The sequence below is a fragment of the Geotrypetes seraphini genome, chromosome 11, assembly GCF_902459505.1.
Source record: "Geotrypetes seraphini chromosome 11, aGeoSer1.1, whole genome shotgun sequence".
NCBI lineage: Eukaryota > Metazoa > Chordata > Amphibia > Gymnophiona > Dermophiidae > Geotrypetes > Geotrypetes seraphini.
Window position 1 is genome coordinate 10,403,759 of NC_047094.1, and position 18,742 is coordinate 10,422,500.

At 48.6% G+C, this 18,742-nt stretch overlaps 1 protein-coding gene across 1 annotated transcript in view; it reads left to right on the top strand.

Annotated features, from left to right (window-relative positions):
* The first annotated feature begins 763 nt into the window (after positions 1–763).
* The window catches only part of PLD6 (phospholipase D family member 6), an 18,178-nt gene continuing 199 nt past the window's right edge, over positions 764–18,742 (top strand). Inside the window, exons 1-2 of the mRNA XM_033915064.1 lie at positions 764–1,354; positions 15,706–18,742. The exon at positions 15,706–18,742 is cut by the window's right edge and continues 199 nt beyond it. Of these exons, the coding sequence (XP_033770955.1) occupies positions 934–1,354; positions 15,706–15,944 (660 nt within the window). The 5' untranslated portion in view covers positions 764–933 and the 3' untranslated portion in view covers positions 15,945–18,742. The remainder of the gene's footprint in view (positions 1,355–15,705) is intronic.

Genomic DNA, 18,742 nt, shown 5'->3' on the forward strand with positions numbered 1-18,742 from the left:
TGGCCGCTTGCATCCGGTAACTGATTTGGGTTATTCTTCCCAATGTGCATCACTTTGCATTTGTCCACATTAAATTTCATCTGCCACTTGGACGCCCAGTCTTCCAATTTCTTAAGGTCTGCCTGCAATTTTTCACACTACATGTTTTAACAACTTTGAACAGTTTAGCGTCATCTGCAAATTTAATCACCTCACTCGTTCCAATTTCCAGTTCATTTATAAATAAGTTAAATAGTACTACTTTGAATGTGTAACCACAAAAGGGTGGTATACAAGTCTCATCCCCATAAGTGGTCTTCACTAATATTAAATCAGGGCCACTTTGGACCCAAATGAGCCCAACATCTTCCCATGCAAGGTGCAACACTATGACATGTGCTCCACCAGCTCGCCTTCAAACTGTTTCTTGAGGATAATGCAAATTCTCTTCATCTATTGTCCTTCAAGCAGTTTTATCTCCTAGAAACTTGAGTAGATGACGACTGCGCTCCCTTTTATTTATTCAATTTTCTATACTGTTCTCAAGAAGAAAAAACGAGTCAAAAAAGCACGGGCGGGACCAGGCCTGCCTTCGTGAAATTAAAAAAGTACGTTGTACTTTTGTCAACTAAACAGTTGAAAACGGGTCTCTAGTTCTTGGTTGTTGGTTGTTTTTTGGGTTTTTTTGCAGCTCCGAGTCTGAGGTAAAGTTCGTAGCAAGCGGTAACAACTTTTTTTAAAAAACAAGGGCGCCAACGGCCGGAAACGAGCGCGCGAGCTGGGGGACGCGCACAAATCCCCCCTCTGCGCCCGCAGCGCAGAAAGCGCCGCCGAACTGCACGGCGGCCGCGCGTTTCCCCAGCCTCCTAGGAACTGGCAGCCGCTCCCCGGGCGGCCCCGCCTCCCTCCGTGACGTCAGCCCAGGGCCGCGCGGGCGATTCGAAGGCGGGCGCCATGTGGGCGCCGGTCTCGTGGAAGGCGCTGGGCCTGGCGTCGCTGCTGCTGGCGCTGGGGATGGAGAGCGTCGTGCTGCTGCTGGCGTTTGCAATACGCGGGCGGGGGCGGCGGCGGCGGCCGGCGGCCGAGGTGCTCTTCTTCCCGGCGCCGCCCACCTGCACCGAGGCGCTGCTGCGGCCCAGCCGCCCCCTGCCCTGCGCCTGCGGCCTGCCGCACGCCGAGAGCTCGCTGAGCCGCCTCATGCTGCGCCTGCTGTCGACGCGGGAAAGCCTCGAGCTCTGCCTCTTCTCCTTCTCCAGCCCGCAGCTGGCTCGCACCGTGCTGCTGCTGCACCGGCGCGGAGTGCGCGTGCGCCTCATCGCCGACTCCGACTACATGGCGGTGAAGGGCTCGCAGGTGGGGATGCTGCGGAAGGCAGGTAGGGCGAGGCCTCCGGCGAGCCAGCTTCCTTTGGGAGGAGAGGGGGGCTACCTGGTCGAATGGGGGAGGGGGAGTGCTTCCTCTGCCTTTTAAAAATTGGGGGGGGAGGGGGAGTGCTTCCTCTGCCTTTTAAAAATTGGGGGGAGGGGCCTACCTGGTCGAATGGGGGAGGGGGAGTGCTTCCTCTGCCTTTTAAAAATTGGGGGGAGGGGCCTACCTGGTCGAATGGTGGAGGGGGAGTGCTTTCTCTGCCTTTTAAAAATTGGGGGGGGGGGGCCTACCTGGTCGAATGGGGGAGGGGCCTGCCACTTATCAATAGTGCTTCCTCTGCCTTTTAAAAATTGGGGGAGGGGGGACTATGGTCGAATGGGGGAGGGGCCTGCCGCTTATCAGTAGTGCTTCCTCTGCCTTTTAAAAATTGAGGGGGAGGAGGGGCTACCTGGTCAAATGGGGGAGGGGCCTGCCGCTTATCAGTAGTGCTTCCTCTGCCTTTTAAAAATTGGGGGAGGGGCCTGCCACATCAATAGTGCTTCCTCTGCCTTTTAAAAATTGGGGGAGGGGGGCCTACCTGGTCGAATGGGGAAGGGGCCTGCCGCTTATCAGTAGTACTTCCTCTGCCTTTTAAAAATTGGGGAAGGGGCCTGCCACTTATCAGTAGTGCTTCCTCTGCCTTTTAAAAATTGGAGGAGGGGGGCTACCTTGTTGAATGGGGAGGGGCCACATTCTTAAAAGAGAGAGAAAGCACTGTTGATAAGAATGTGGATGGGGTGGGGGAGGGACCTACCTGGTATTTATCAGTGGAGCTTCCTCTGCTGTTTAAGAATTTGGGGGGAGGAAGGGCCTTGGTATTTAGCAGTGGATCTTCTTAAGAGTGGGGGAGGGGCTTGGCACTTCTCACTTCTTATGGGGAGCTTCCTCTGCCTTTTAAGAATGAAGGGGGGAATGGCCTGGTATTTAGCAGTGGAGCTTCCTCTACCTGTTTAAGAATGGGAGAGGGGCGTGCCACTTATCAATAGTGCTTCCTCTGTCTTTTAAGAGTGGGTGTGGAGCTTACTTTGTCTTTTAAGATTTGGGGAGGGATATGGCACTCGGCAGTGGCCCTTCCTTTGCTTTTTAAGGGGGGGCTGGCATTTAGTAATGGAGCTTCCTCTACCTTTAAGAATGGGGGTGGGGCCTGGTCTATCATATGGAATTTATCTGGTTTTTAAGGATAATGGAGGGACCTGGTCTTCAGTGTTGACAGGGACAGTTTTCTCTCCCAATTTGGCTGGTTTGGAAAGTTGGTAGTGGGAAACTTTGAACAGTTGCTCTTTATAGTGGCTTCTAATCTGAAGTCAATAAGTTCTCTAGGGAGAAAAAAAAAACTACTTTACAAGGGGTCCTTTACATGGGTGGAAGCAGGTGGGAGTGCTATGGTACTTTCTGTGCACATTGAGACCTCTTATCAGTGCTGAGCCTTTTAGAACAGTATCCTGCAAACTCTCGAGCCATGGTATACTAAACATAGTGGCTGCGGCTCAAGACATCCAGAAGTGTGTGGACGTTGCCGTGATGACGTCTTTGCGCAAAGGCCCTCTAGACAGGACCTTAGATGCCAATGGGGGGGGTGCCAGCAAGGAAGAGAGCCGGCGAGGAGCTGGCACCAGCTAATTGCCTAGAGGACATGCCTCTCACCATGAGAGGCACACCCTGTAGGCAGTCAGGCAGCGGCACACCTGAAATCTCAGGAAGCACACAGTGTTTTAGAGTCCCAAAATGATTGCAGGAACCTCATGGTATCTTCCTGCAGTTAGTCATTATAGACATATTTACCCATACCCATTAAGAAATACCTTGAAAAAGCAGCCCATAAATAGCCCAAAGTTAAACAGGTGGGATTTTAGAAAAGTATATGATAACAGTGCTGGCACTTATCACATGGAGCTTCCCAATTTAAAAACTCCTAGCAGTGATGTAATGCAATTATATCATGGTCAGATTTTTCAGTCAGCTTCAATTTACACCAGCACAGAGGTTCAACATTTAAATATTTGTATTTATTTGTTGCAACTTTAAAAAAAACAACAACAATAATTGAGGGTAAAAGAAAACTAAATAGGTATGCCCCAACCATTGTTTTCAGATGTTCAGAGAAAGTAAAAAAATAAAAGCAAAGCTAATTTACTCTTTATATGTGATCAAATTTACATTGATTAACCATTATTACATTACATTAGAGATTTCTATTCCGCTAATTCCTTGCGGTTCAAGGCGGATTACAAAAAAGATAAAAAACGGTGGGTTACAATGGAAGAACATTTGTCCTTTCTAGAAAGGTAAAGAGTAGGTTATGTAGTTTCTGTGTGGCGGGAAGAGGGAGGGAGGAAGAACGGTAAGTTTGAAGTTAGGGCTGTTTCAAGAATTTCTTGAAGAGTGTAGTTTTTATTTCTTTTCTGAAGTTAGGGCTGTTTCAGGAATTTCTTGAAGAGTATAGTTTTTATTTCTTTTCTGAACATCTTGTAGTCTGGTGTCGTTATCAGTAGATTGGAGATTTGGTTATCTAGTTTAGCTGCATGAGTGGCCAGAAGGCCATCGTATAGATGTTTCCTTTTTACTTCTTTGATCGAGGGTGTGTGAATGAGGTGTGTGTTTTTCTATGTCTGATTGAGGTGGCTTGGATGAGGCGGTTGTTCAGGTAGGTTGGGCTGTCTCCGTTTAAGGTTTTAAATAACATACAGTAGAATTTAAATAGTATTCTTTCTTGGATTGGTAGCCATTGTGAGTTGATGTATGGTTCTGTAATATGGTCGTGTTTTCTCAATGAGTAGATGAGTCTCAGAGCTGTATTTTGGATTGTTTGTAGTTGTTTAGTCATTGTAGCAGGGGAGGTAGAGGATGTTGCAGTAATCTAGTAGACTTAGGATTAGGGATTGTACTATAAAATGGAATTGTGTTTTTTCAAAGAATTTCCTGGCTTGTCGTAGATTTCTCATAATTGTGAAGGATTTCTGTATTGTTTTATTTATTTGCGGTTGCATGGTGCAGCATCAGTCTCTAGTCATTCCTAGTAGTTTTATGGTAGTTTGAATGGGATAGATTGTGTTAATTTCTATATTGGTTATGGTTGGGACTTTGTCATTTTCAAGGGGGATGAATTTAGTTTTGTCTTTGTTGAGTTTCAGTTTGTGATCTTTCATCCAGGTTGCTACTGTTTATAGTGTTCGGTGTAGTGTGTTTGTCATGGCGGTCTTTGGTTGATCAAAAGGTGTGAGAATGGTAATGTCATCTGCATAAATGTAGGTGGTGATAACTAGATTATCCAGGTATGTTCCGAGAGATGCAGTGTATAAGTTGAAGAGCGCAGAGGATAGTGGGGATCCTTGTGGTACGCCGTAAGGGTTGAACCAAGGTTCAGATTTTTCTTTATCTGATTTTACTCTGTATGTTCTGGATTTTAGGAAGCCTTCAAACCAAGAGTATACTTTTTCTGAGATGCCTATTGCATCCAAAATTTGCAGTAGGATGTTATGGTCTACCAGGTCAAATGCTGCGGTAAGATCTAGTTGCATGAGAAGCATTTTTTTTCCTGTGCTGAGGTGTTGTCTGGCTGTGTCAGTGAGGAAGCCTAGTAATATCTCTGTGCTGAAGTTGGATCTGAAGCCAGATTGCGTGGGGTGAAGTATATTATCCCATGACAAGCAGGCAGCATATTCTTAACGCATGGGTGACGTCACCGACGGAGCCCCGGTACGGACCTTTTTAACTAGAAAGTTCTAGTTGGCCGCACTGCGCATGTGCGAGTGCCTTCCCACCCGACGGAGGAGTGCGTGGTCCCCAGTTTCTTCGTTTCCGCGGAGCGAAGAAGACGCATGTGTTTTCAACGGCCGTTGAAAAACTATTTTCTGCCTTCCCGCTCGCGTACTTTTTTCATTTTTTCAGTTTTTTTTCTTTCGGATCCCGTTACTTTTCTTTAAAAAAAACAAAAAAAAAGAAAAAAAACTCGTCGAGTTTTCTTTATTTTTTCGGGCCGGCCCCGGCGGGGCCTGTTGCCACCATACAGGCCTCCGGATTTGATTTTGTGGAGGCCGTGTTTCCCTTCATGCCCCCTCAACCGGGCTTTAAGAAGTGCCAGCGGTGTGCACGCCCGATCTCCCTCACCGACCCGCACAATTGGTGCCTCCAGTGCTTGGGTCCAGAGCATCGGGCTGACACCTGCACCCGCTGTGCTACGCTTAAAAAGCGTACTTTGAAAAATAGGCAGATCCAACAAAATATTTTGTTTGGTACTGGATCTGCCATGGAACCGGCTGCGACGTCGACGGCACCCCAAAAGTCGGCACCGACGACATCGACCCTTCCTCGGGGTCGTTGGGCCCAGGTAAGCCGGCTAAGAAGCCTCCCACTTCCCTTGAGCGCCCTCCTGCCACGGTTGCGACACCGGCCCTTCCGGCACCGCACCGGCCCCGCAAACGCTCCGCTCCGCTCCGATCTTGGTGAGTGCCTCATCATCGGCCTCCTCATCGCCGGAGCGTAGAGCAACACCTATGGTACCGAAGAAGAAAAAAGCGGTACCGGTGCCTCCCCTGGATGACCGCATCGCGGCCATACTCCAAACACAGTTACAGGAGCAGCTGCAACAACAGCTCCAGCAACTGTTGCCGGCGTTGCTGGCACCGCACCTTCCGGTACAGGACCGGTCCGAGCCTCGCACTGTCCCATCGGTGTCGACCCCCTCGGTACCGATTAATACCTCCATGCCGGTGCTCTTGGCAGAAACACCTACAGTGCATACCCGTGATGCTGCCGACCCTGTCCGGTCCCAGGAACGACATCGGTCTTCCTCACCCGGTACCGCCTCGGTGCGCTAAGGCAAATCTCTCTCAAAGACCCGCCATGCCGAGCCCTCCACACCGATGTCCAAACGTATGCACCCCGACATTAGGGACCCGGACTTGTGGGAAGACTCCCCTCACAGTACCGAGGAGGACGCTTCGTCAACCGACGAAGAACCCTCCATGACCGACACCATATCAAAACCAAATTCCTTAGGGAGATGTCAGCAGCTCTTTCCATTCCCTTAGAGTCCGACTCTAAGAAGTCTCAGGCTTTCCTCGACGCCCTAGACTTTGAGCAACCTCCCAAAGAATTTCTGAAGTTGCCCGTCCACGACATCTTACGGGAAACTTTCTATAAAAACTGAGAGGCTCCCCTCACTGTTCCTGGAGCCCCTCGTAAATTGGATAGCTTGTACCGGGTTATTCCAATCCCAGGGTTTGACAAACCTCAATTGCCCCACGAGTCCCTCCTGGTGGAATCTACTTTGAAAAAATCTCAGGGTTCCAGTGTAAATGCCTCCACCCCTCCTGGCAGAGAGGGAAAAACCATGGATAAATTTGGTAAGTGCCTTTTCCAAAATGCCATGTTAGCCAATAGAGCCAACAACTACACCTTCCACTTCTCCTTCTACATGAAGCATCTGGTGCAACAGCTCTCCTCCTTACAGAAATATCTTCCTGAACGTAAGGTCCCTCTTTTCCAGCAACATATTTCTAGCCTACTCCAACTCAGGAAGTTCATGGTTCGCTCCATCTACGACTCGTTTGAGCTGACCTCTCGCGCATCTGCCATGGCGGTGGCCATGCGCCGTTTGGCATGGCTGAGAGTCTCTGACCTATTCATTAACCACCAGGACCGCCTGGCGAACGCACCTTGTCTGGGTGATGAACTCTTTGGAGAGTCCCTGGACTCAACAACCCAGAAGCTCTCAGCACATGAGACCAGGTGGGACACTCTGATCAAACCTAAAAAGAAGACTCCACCTGCTCGCCCCTACAGACAGCAGTCTTCCTACCAGCGCAGGTTCTCGGCCAGACCTCTCAACCCGCCTCAACAGCAGCCTCGCCGACCTCGTCAACAGCATCAATCTCAGGCTCGCTCACAGTCTCACCAACCTGCCAAGCCTCTACCTCCGTCAAAACCATCTCAGCCCTTTTGACTTTTTCCTCCAGGGCATAGCCAGTCTCCCACCATCACGGCCTCTTCCTCAGCCTATCGGAGGTCGCCTCCAAATCTTCCTCAGCCGTTGGGAGGTCATCACATCAGACCAATGGGTCCTCAACATCATTCGCCACGGCTACTCTCTCAACTTCCAGACTCTTCCACCAGACAATCCTCCCGTAGAGTCTGCTTCTCACTCCTCCCAAACACCCCTCCTCCTGAGGGAGGTCCACTCTCTCCTTCTTCTCAATGCCATCGAAGAAGTGCCTCCGGACCAAAGGGGTCAGGGATTCTATTCCCGCTACTTCATGGTTCCCAAAAAGACAGGAGACCTCCGTCCCATCCTCGATCTTAGGGACCTGAACAAGCGTCTGGTCAAGGAGAAGTTCAGAATGCTCTCCCTTGCCACGCTTTACCCTCTTCTCTCTCAGCACGACTGGCTATGTTCCCTGGACCTCAAAGAGGCCTACACTCACATCCCAATCAATCCGACTTCACGTCGCTACCTACGGTTTCAGCTATAGCACCGTCACTATCAGTACAAAGTGCTACCTTTTGGCCTCGCTTCATCGCCCAGGGTATTCACCAAGTGCCTTATTGTGGTGGCGGCCTTCCTCAGGTCTCACAACCTCCAGGTGTTCCCCTACTTGGACGATTGGTTGGTGAAAGCACCTACGTCTCCACTTGCGCTACAAGCCACTCATCACACCATCTCTTTCCTCCATCTCCTAGGGTTCGAGATCAACTACCCCAAGTCGCATCTGCTTCCCACACAGCGACTTCAGTTCATTGGAGCAGTTCTCGACACCACACTGATGAGGGCGTTTCTCCCCTCCGACCGTCAACTGACCCTGCTCCACCTCTGTCGTCAGGTGCTCCTTCATCACTCCGTTTCAGCCCGACAGATGATGGTCCTCCTGGGCCACATGGCCTCAACGGTCCATGTGCTTCCTCTGGCGCGACTCCACCTCAGGACACCTCAATGGACTCTTGCCAACCAATGGTCACAGACCACGGATCTTCTTTCTCATCCCATCTCTGTGACATCGTCTCTTCAGCAATCTCTTCAATGGTGGTTGAACTCCTCAAATCTTTTCAGGGGTCTACTCTTTCATCTACCCCCTCACTCCATGATCATAACCACGGATGCCTCCCCCTATGCGTGGGGAGCTCACCTGGGGGATCTACGCACCCAGGGACTCTGGACCCCTCAGGAGCGTCAACATCACATCAATTTCCTGGAACTCAGAGCCATGTTCTATGCTCTCAAGGCCTTCCAGCACCTTCTCTGCCCTCAGGTTCTTCTCCTGTGCACAGACAATCAAGTCGCCATGTACTACATAAACAAGCAAGGCGGCACCGGATCTCGCCTCCTTTGTCAGGAGGCTCTCAGCATCTGGACCTGGGCCACGGCCCGCAATCTTTTCCTCAAGGCTGTCTATATCCAGGGCGAACAGAACTCCCTGGCCGACAATCTCAGTCACATCCTTCAACCTCACGAGTGGACTCTGGACCCTTCCACACTCCACTCCATCTTTGCTCGCTGGGGCACTCCGCAGGTGGACCTCTTTGCAGCTCCTCACAACCATCAGCTGCCCCAGTTCTGTTCCAGACTCTTCTCTCCTCATCGTCTGACCCCAGATGCATTCCTGCTCGACTGGACGGGTTGGTTCCTTTATGCCTTTCCTCCACTACCTCTGATGTTGCGGACGTTATCCAAACTCTGCAGGGACAGGGCCACCATGATTCTCATCGCTCCTCGGTGGCCCCGCCAACACTGGTTCTCCCTCCTGCTCCAGCTCAGCTCCAAGGAGCCCATTCCTCTTCCTGTGTTTCCTACTCTACTTACGCAGCAGCATCAGTCTCTACTACATCCCAATCTGTCTTCACTCCACCTGACAGCTTGGTTTCTCTCGGGCTGACCTCTCCAGAGAATCTGTCTCAGCCTGTCCGTCGCATTTTGGATGTCTCCAGGAAACCGGCCACCCTCCAATGTTACCATCAGAAGTGGACCAGGTTCTCCTCTTGGTGTCTACTGCATCATCAAGATCCCACCTCATTGGCGGTGGAAACTGTACTGGACTATTTGCTCTCTCTGTCCGACGCTGGCCTCAAGTCTACCTCAATCAGAGTCCACCTCAGTGCCATCACTGCGTTTCATGAGCCTATCCTCGGAAAACCTCACACGGCTCATCCACTGGTTTCCCGGTTCATGAGAGGCCTCTTCAATGTCAAACCACCTCTGAAGCCTCCTCCTGTCATCTGGGACCTGAATGTGGTTTTATCAGCCCTCATGAAACCTCCTTTTGAGCCTCTTGCCACAACTTCGCTCAAACTTCTAACATGGAAGGTGCTTTTCCTCATTGCCATCACCTCTGCCAGGAGGGTTAGTGAGATGCATGCACTGGTCGCCGATCCACCGTTCACTGTTTTTCACCATGACAAGGTGGTTCTGCGTACCCATCCTAAATTCCTTCCCAAGGTGGTCTCGGCTTTTCACCTCAACCAGTCCATTGTGTTGCCTGTCTTTTTCCCTAAACCCCATTCTCATCCTGGGGAACAGGCGTTGCACACACTGGATTGTAAGCGTGCCCTCGCATACTACCTTGACCGTACCAGGGCTCACCGCTCGTCCCCTCAGCTCTTTCTGACCTTCGATCCTAACCGTCTAGGTCGTCCTGTCTCTAAACGGACGCTTTCCAACTGGCTTGCTGCCTGTATTGCGTTCTGTTATGCTCGGGCCGGTCTCTCACTGGAAGGTGCTGTCACGGCCCACAGGGTCAGAGCTATGGCTGCTTCTGTGGCTTTCCTCCGCTCCACGCCCATTGAGGAGATCTGCAAAGCTGCCACTTGGTCCTCAGTTCACACATTCACTACTCACTACTGTCTGGATGCCTTCTCCAGACGGGATGGGCACTTCGGCCAATCTGTGTTACAAAATTTATTTTCCTAATGGCCAACCATCCCTCCTCCCTCTCTGTTAGCTTAGAGGTCACCCATGCGTTAAGAATATGCTGCCTGCTTGTCCTGGGATAAAGCACAGTTACTTACCGTAACAGGTGTTATCCAGGGACAGCAGGCAGATATTCTTACGTCCCACCCACCTCCCCGGGTTGGCTTCTTAGCTGGCTTATCTTAACTGGGGACCACGCACTCCTCCGTCGGGCAGGAAGGCACTCGCGCATGCGCGGTGCGGCCAACTAGAACTTTCTAGTTAAAAAGACATCGGTGACGTCACCCATGCGTTAAGAATATCTGCCTGTTGTCCCTAGATAACACCTGTTACGGTAAGTAACTGTGCTTTATGGTCATCTAGATAGTTGGTGAGATTAGTAAAAGTATTTGAATCTCAAACAAATGTGTCATGCCTTTCAACTTAATACCAACTTTGTTCCAGGATATCCAGAACCACAGGTAAGTTAGTATATGACTAGATGACTTAAAACCAGAGTGTTTCTTGGATAATAACCTCTGGAAGCTTCACCATAGGGTCTTGCATCTATTCTAGTCTTGGTTGCAGAACTTACAAATAAATCCATCCCCCTCTCCTAGGTCATCTCTCTGAACATTCCCCTCCCAGCTCAGTTTGTTTCTGCAGCCTAGCATCTGTGCATAAAAAAACCCCAGAAGCCCTAACAGCAGTGACAGGAGGCTGCTTTCCCCGTCACTGCTGTTAGCGGAGAATCGGCCAACAGCAATTGAGTAGCTATCTTTCGTAAATCTAGCCCTTGGTCCACATCCAAACAGTAGATGCATGTACCAGATTCCTAAGGAGCAATTATGCCTTTTGTTGTACCAGTTTCCTTTAACCACACCCAAACTAAGGATTTGCTTTGAGGATTTTCCAGGAAAGTAGTTAAGAAATAGAATAAAAATCACATGGCAGAGACAGCAAAACGGGTGTAGGTGGGACAGATTCCATCCCTGAGCTTGAAGCTTCCTAATTTCTTGATTGTGCAAAAGGTTGTCAAGACTTACTCTATTCCACTGTCTCTGCATGGCAATAAGAAATTAAACATTTTTCAATGCAGTCATATACTAGTTTGACTGGGGAATGATTATATCATCTACTCTTCTTTTATATTATTTTACCTTTTTATCTTATACCATGTTATGTATTTATACAAGGAGGAAAAAAGCCTCAGGTCCCCATCCCAAGTCAGCAAATCTTGCTTAAGGACTAGAAAGGGTAAAATCTCATAGGCTTCAAAAAAAAAAACCCTCCTTGTTCACTGATTGCTTTAAATTTACAGTCAAACCTCGGTTTGCGAGTGTTTTGCAAGACGAGCAAAACATTTGCAAAATCGGCGCCTTGGAAACAGAGTTTGACTCAGTTTATGAACACCACCACCCCCCCCCCCCGGCAATCTGGCATCCCCCCCGCTTGCGTCGTCATCCTCCCCCGTGATCCTACATTCCCCCCCCCCGAGCACCGCAACGACATTGCTTACCCCGATTGGGCACTGGCACCAGCACCAATGCACAGGAGGTGCCAGTGCCCGATGATCCTCCCTCTTCTGGCCTGGGCTGGGCTGGGCTGGGCAGTGCGAAGGAGATCCTCCCTCTTCCCTGTGCTGGGCTGGACTGGGCTTTGAGCATTTGTGCATGCTCAAAGCCTTCTGGTCTCGCTCTCTCCGAGATTCTGAATCTGAGAATCTCGGAGAGAGCGAGACCAGAAGGCTTTGAGCATGCGCAAATGCTCAAAGCCTAGCCCAGCACATGGAAGAGGGAGGATCTCTGTCGCACCGCCCAGCCCAGGCCAGAAGGAGGATCTTCGGGCACCGGCACCTCCTGTGCATTGGTGCTGGTGCCGGTGCCCAATCGGGGTAAGCGATGTTGATGCGGTGCTCGGGGGGGATGTAGGATCGCGGGGGAGGGGGGCGATGCGAGCAGGGGGGAGGATGCCGGATCGCGGGGGGGAAGGTATGGAGCAGCGTCGGTGGCCTCAAGGGGGAGGGGAGGAGGAACAAATCAAAGCGAGTTTCCCTTACTTCCTATGGGGAAACTTGCTTTGATATACGAGTAATTTGGTTTACGAGCATACTTCTGGAACGAATTATGCTTGTAAACCAAGGTTCCACTGTATATTCATTTGTTATCTGTATATAGTTACATCAGAGTGGTTTAACTACACAGTTCACTATATTCTTTAACGGGGCCGTAAACCCTAATAACTTATCTTGTTAGTCTGCAGCACTCATTCGTTTGGTTCTGCTGCTGCACTGTATGTCCTTTGAACTGTGTATCGTGTCTTCTGGTGCCTTTCTCTGACATTGGCCAGCCAGCGTTTCGCTGTAAGCTGTATCAGGGAGGTTATTTGTGTTCCTTGTTCATTGGCACACACTTTTGGTGCAGGGCCTTGAGTATCTGTGTATGCTCAAGGCCTGCTGACTTCCATCTTCTGCATAGGCCAGTGCTGGTAAGAAGAATACGATGTCATCAGGGGTGGGGAGTGGCCCTTTAGAAAGCAGCATTGGCATCATCAGAAGACAGCTAGAAGATGAGCAAAGCCACCAGTGCACGTTAATCCGGTGTGGGGCCCCAAGCATCGGAGTCCTCGGAGGGAGCACCAAAAACCCATGATATCAGCCGGAGCCGGTAAAAAAGAAAGTGGTGTCATGGGGGGAGAGGGCAGCATCAGTGGTAGTGGTGAGGGGCTTCAGAAAGGAGCATCGGCGGTGGCAGGGTAGAGCACAGGAGAGCAGCAGCATTCATCAGTTGTTGGTGGGAGTGTAGGAAAGTATTACCCATTATTGAAAAGGGAGTACATAAGTGGCAGCTACCTGCTTGACTCAAACATAAGCCGAGACCCCATTTTTGTTCCAAAAATCTCAGCTTATATTTGAGTATATACAGTATTAGGCAACTCTTCCACACCAGCTGAATGGTTTGCTGTAATCCTTGGAAAATATGCCTCAGTAGTGACAGTTTGGGGGGTAAAGAGTAGTGCTTCCCAATTCACGATTCAAATCGATTCACTTCACTCATCGTTCTTCACATCCCTCTAGTTCTGCTCTAGTGGTGACTGCCCATATGCTGAATATGGATATTTTATGCTGTTTAATTATGTAAACTATTAATGAGCTCTTGGTGCAGAATATTTTGTGTACCCACCATCCGCATCCACCGATCGGTGCTCACAAAAAGCGCACTTTTTCTGCTTTTTTTGAAACGCTCATAATGAAAGCACCACAACAACGCTTTGTAAAAACAGCAGCCTCAGGCCTCTTTTTTTTTTTTTTTTTTTAACTAAACCAAAGCTCCTTTTATTTCTTGTGTCTTTTTTTCTCATTTTATTTCTTCTCTTAGCCAATGAGCTGTATCAAGGAAAAGCAGACCCCACACGCGCTCTAAACTGTAGTCGGTGCCGGTATCGGTGACAAGGCGTACAGTTGAGGCTCCTGTAGATTCAGAAAAACCTGGAGAAGTGGGGGAGGGACTCGACCCGCATGGGACACCCTTGAGGTCAGTAGAACCTCTGAGAGGGTCCCCCTAGCTCAGTCTGGATGGCAAAAGGACAAGAAAGATTTACTAACCAGATCCAACAGGCTAAGGCCCACAAACCTCAGCACAGACTGCTCCACCTGCTGGAGACTGAGAAAAGACTGATTGCAAGAAGGACTGCACAGCCCTCTTGTACTGATGCCAAAAGTCAGTGTCTCAGTCTCCACCTGCTGGCAGAAGAGCGTAAACCCATCCATTTCTATGCCGGTCTGGAGGGACTAAAAGAAAGAAAATTAGCAGGTAAGGTCCTAATTTCTCCTTATATTGTGTATGTTCCCAGTACTAACCATCCAGGAAAGATGATGCTGGACAGCATCACAGCCCTGCAGCTGTATGTTTGAAAGTAGGGTGGGGAAAGTTTAAACTTAGTGTTTCCTTTTGCATAATCCTGGGACTTGCAGAATAATCCAAAATTATATATACTAACAACTTCTTGGAGAAAGCTGTTAATAAAATGTGGGAGGAGAGGAACTAACAATTTTCCAGATTTGCAAGTGTTTTTGTGAGTGACATTCCTCAAATGTTTGAGTGATACGCTCAGCTTAGAGGGAGCACAGCTGACGGGCAATATTCATAGCTGCTATCACTCGGTCAACAATCAACCAAGACTTTTAGCAACACTATCCACCTTGCTACGCAAAGGTTTTTAGAACTTGTTGCTTACAAGCAAAAACATTTGCACATACCTAGCCAGTCCTTAGATCAGTGTATCGTAAATTAGTGTGCCGCAAGACACCGGCTATTTACAGGACGTGCCTCTTGCAGCGAGAGGTACGTCCTTTAGGCAGTTAGCTGACTCCTCTCCTGCTATCTGCACCTTTCCAGAACTCCATCACTGTCAGCAATACGAGTCTCAGGGCCACAGCTGGAGCACATCCACACACTTCCAGATGCCCTCCAGCCGCAGCTCTACGTTTAGTGTGCTGCGGCGTTAAAAAGTTTGCGGCACACTGCTTAGAGCACAAGTATCAAGGCCCGCGGGGCAAATCTGGCCTGTCTAGTCGTTTTATGCGGCCCATGGACCGATGCCCCCAGTGTTAACTTGTGGCCGGCTCCCTCCTCCTCACAGCCGTAGTGCACACAGAACCGCATGCAGCAGCTCGTGTGTCCTGCACCTGAACCGGAAGCTTTATCTCTGACATCACAACATCAGAGGGAATGCTTCTGGATGAGGTGTGGGACACGCGAGGAGCCGCTGCACACTGTGAGGAGGAAGGAGCCGGCCACTGGGGGCATCGGATTGCAGGCCGCATAAAACGGCCAGGTTGGAGCCGGCCAGAAGGTTAGACACCCGCTGGAGGGAGGGAGATAACAAAGGTAGGGGGAATTATTTTATTTTCAAGTTACTGTTTGAATTGTGTCAATTTTGAGCATTTTAATCTGGTGTCTATCTTTTGCACTGCTCAGGAAGAAATACATTTATTTTTTTTCTCTGGTGGTTGTACTGCATGCAGAATCTTGAATCTTAGGGTGTTTATAAAAATATATTAGTACTTTTAGTTTTTGGTCCCACATATGCATAGGGGTTATCTGTGTTCTGGTAGGAATGAATATTGAGAAGCATACATTGTGCTTTGTGTAATTTAATTTTGTGGTTAATCATTACCATTATGTGTTAATAAGTGTATATATGAAAAATGAATGGAAAAAACTGTTATAATTAGTATTATTATGGGGCAGAGATTGGGCGGGGTCTGGCCCACGACTTAGCCTGTGTTTTGGATTTCGGCCCCTTAATGTGATTGAGTTTGACACCTCTGGCCAGGAGGGAGGATTGCCTATCGGGAGCAGATTCAAGCCATGGTTGTAGCCAGCTGGTGTTACATTGCAAGCTGAAAGATATGTGAAGAATGTTTTCTCTTTCCCCAGGTATCGCAGTGCGGCATGACCAGCATTCAGGCTACATGCATCACAAATTTGCAGTGGTTGACAAAACTATTATCATCACGGGTTCTCTCAATTGGACAACCCAGGCTATCCAGACCAACAGGGAGAACATCCTGATCTTGGAAGATGCTGCGGTGGTCAAAGCTTTCATAAAGGAATTTGAAAGTATCTGGCAGGAATATGATCCAACAAATTATGAATTCTTTCCAGCCAAAAAATGAAGAAAAGTAACAGTTTTTAGTTTTATTTGGAAAGCCAGGGAAGGCTTGACTTCTTACAGCACCATTAGAGACTTGTGTCTAATCTCCCAGACTGCCTGCCTCACTGTCTAGTTCTAGAAACCATTGGTTCTCAAGCCAGTCTAAGTTAACAAAGAGTTATTTTGCCTAAAAGAGATAGGCAGATAGTGGAGGTAGAGGTGCATTACCTACCTCATTTCTATTCGTTGTACACAGCCTGAAACCAAACTTATTGGGTGGGCCTCCAAGATTGGCTATGCAGTGAGGGGGAATCTTGACATTTGTTTTTGCTTCCTGACAGGCAACTGCAGCTAAAAGACCATCTGTTAAAAATACATCATAGCTGCCAGTTGTCCAAGACAGGTTTTGTAGCCTTCCTTGTTAAGTCTCTACCATCCTGGGCAGATAAGCATTAAGCTCAACACCCTCATCCCTGCACTTTACCACCATTGCTTTCTAATGATCTACCTAGTTCCCTTTAGTCCAGACACCACCAAACTTTGCTACTGACCCAGTTGGCTTCTGGGAAGTTGAGTAACTGAAATGTAGGCAGTAGGCTCCATTATGTGTGGTAACACCAAGGGCCTCTTTTAGCAAACTGCGCTAGAAGTTTTAGTGCAGAGAGCCACGCTGCTTCTGATGCTCATACGGACTATGAGCATCAGGAGCAGCGCAGTTTGATAGAAGAGGCTGTACGTCCTGCAGCCTTTATCTGCTTATAAAATACAAGGAATGCACATTCCTGCTCCTAAACTGGACCTGGCCCTGGAAGGTAGGGTAGAGCTGTGCATTTGTTAACTACCCAAGAAACACCTCAAAAGTAGGCATGCAAATTGTGATGCAAAAATACTTTATTACCATATAGTTTATGTAAAGATAGGTAATTATATATACAAGATAAAAAGATCAGCTACATCCATGGGAAACTAGCATGCCACCCCAGTCCTGGGAGAATAAATAGAGTGACAAGTGACACACAAATTACAGTGTTCAGGTGCACTGAGAAAAGGGGGGGGGGGAGATATCCTTTGCTCTCACTATCTCAGATAATAAAAAGCATGTGAGTTAATTAAAATCCTTTTCCCAAGAGTTAGCAAACACGGGAACAGAGACCTGACAGTTCATGCAACCTTTTTAACAGCTACCTTGAGGCACAGTTTAGCACCTGGTAAAAAATGCAGATCGATTCTGGAACCTGGAGCAGCTCTTGCAGACAAGCTCCCATCCGTTTACATAGGAGGCAGCAGCAGTGTTTGATGCCCTGGATTTCCTTGCACCTGCTGATATCAAAATGTGAGTTTGTTCTGTTATGGAGGGTTGGGGTAAGGTTTTGTTGTTATTTTTAGAGTTAATATATCTGTTAAAGTTTGTTTTTTTAATTAAGTAGTATTGCCCATTGTGACTCCATCTGCACCTTAAGACACAGTTAGGGAATACCTCTTTAGCATGGGGCTACTTTTAAGTTGAAGCATGAATGAATTATTTTGCTTTGTGAACTAGTTAAAGCTGGGGAATAGGGACAGGGTGTAAATGAATCCATCATTTAAGGGATTGGGATTTGATATACAGCTTGGCTAAATTGTATTAAGCAGTTTACAATCAGGTACTCAAGCATGTCTCCCCATCTATCCTGGCGGGCTCATAGTCTATCTAATATACCTGGGGCAATGGGGGGATTAAGTGACTTGCCCAGGGTCACCAGGAGCAACAGTGTTTAAACCCACAACCTCAGGGTGCTGCGGCTGTAGCTCTAACCACTATGCCACACCCAAGATCAGCACTGACTGCACATTTCTCCATTTTTTTGTATGGCATCTGGCACGTGATAGAGTTAAATGCTACAACTGAGATATATTTTAAGGCTCCTGAGGACCAAAGGGCAGGAACCACAGGTTAGCACTGTACCCCCCCTCCCCCCCATTCAGGGGAAGATGTAATCCATTCAACCAACCATCTATGTCCCAACTAAATAGTGTGGTGGCTGTGTTTGTTTTATTTCTATATATTATGTTGGAAAGTAGACTAAGAAAATAAGGTAATACCTTTTTTATTGGACTAATAATGCATTTTATGATGAGTTTTCAAAGAAACACTTCTTCAGCTCAGAAAGAAGGGTTACCTTCCAAAGAATCATTATAAAATGCATTGAGTTAGTCCAATTAAAAAGGTATTACCTTATTTCCTTTGTTTTATTTCTATATATTACCAAATAAAACAAACCTCACTTTTTATGCAGGTCCCTGTGGTTTGGAATCAAGCAACCTCTTCTCGCTCTTTAAGGCGGCCGGGGAAGGAGAGAGAAGAACCCTTTATTGGGGGGGAAAAAAACAACAACAAACCAACAACCCCAAAACAGGGTCTCTTCTCGCCCTTCACCGTCCCCACCGATCGATTTGGCGCATCAGATCCTAATGGGGAGTGCTCTTGCGGGCCGGCGAGTCCTGTGTTCAGGCAAAGCGGTTCCTCCCTCGTTGTGCAGGTCTTTTCGAGTAAAGAGGATTGCATACGGCCAGGTCACGGCCCCCGTAGTCCGTCTGCGGTGAAGCGAGGCCGAGAAGTTCCGGCAGGTCGGACTCTCAGTCACCAACAAAGCCGGGTGAGCCCGCAGGCAGGTGTATGCTCTCGGGATCCCCCCCACGCGCCGCGAGACGGAAAGGGTCCGGCTTTAACGAATGACCCTCCCTTTCTTCTCTCACGCGTCTCTCGGGCCCGTTGAAAAAAAAGCGCATTCCTCTGGCTCCCGGGGGCGTCCCCCGCCCCGGGATCAGCTCCGTCTCCTC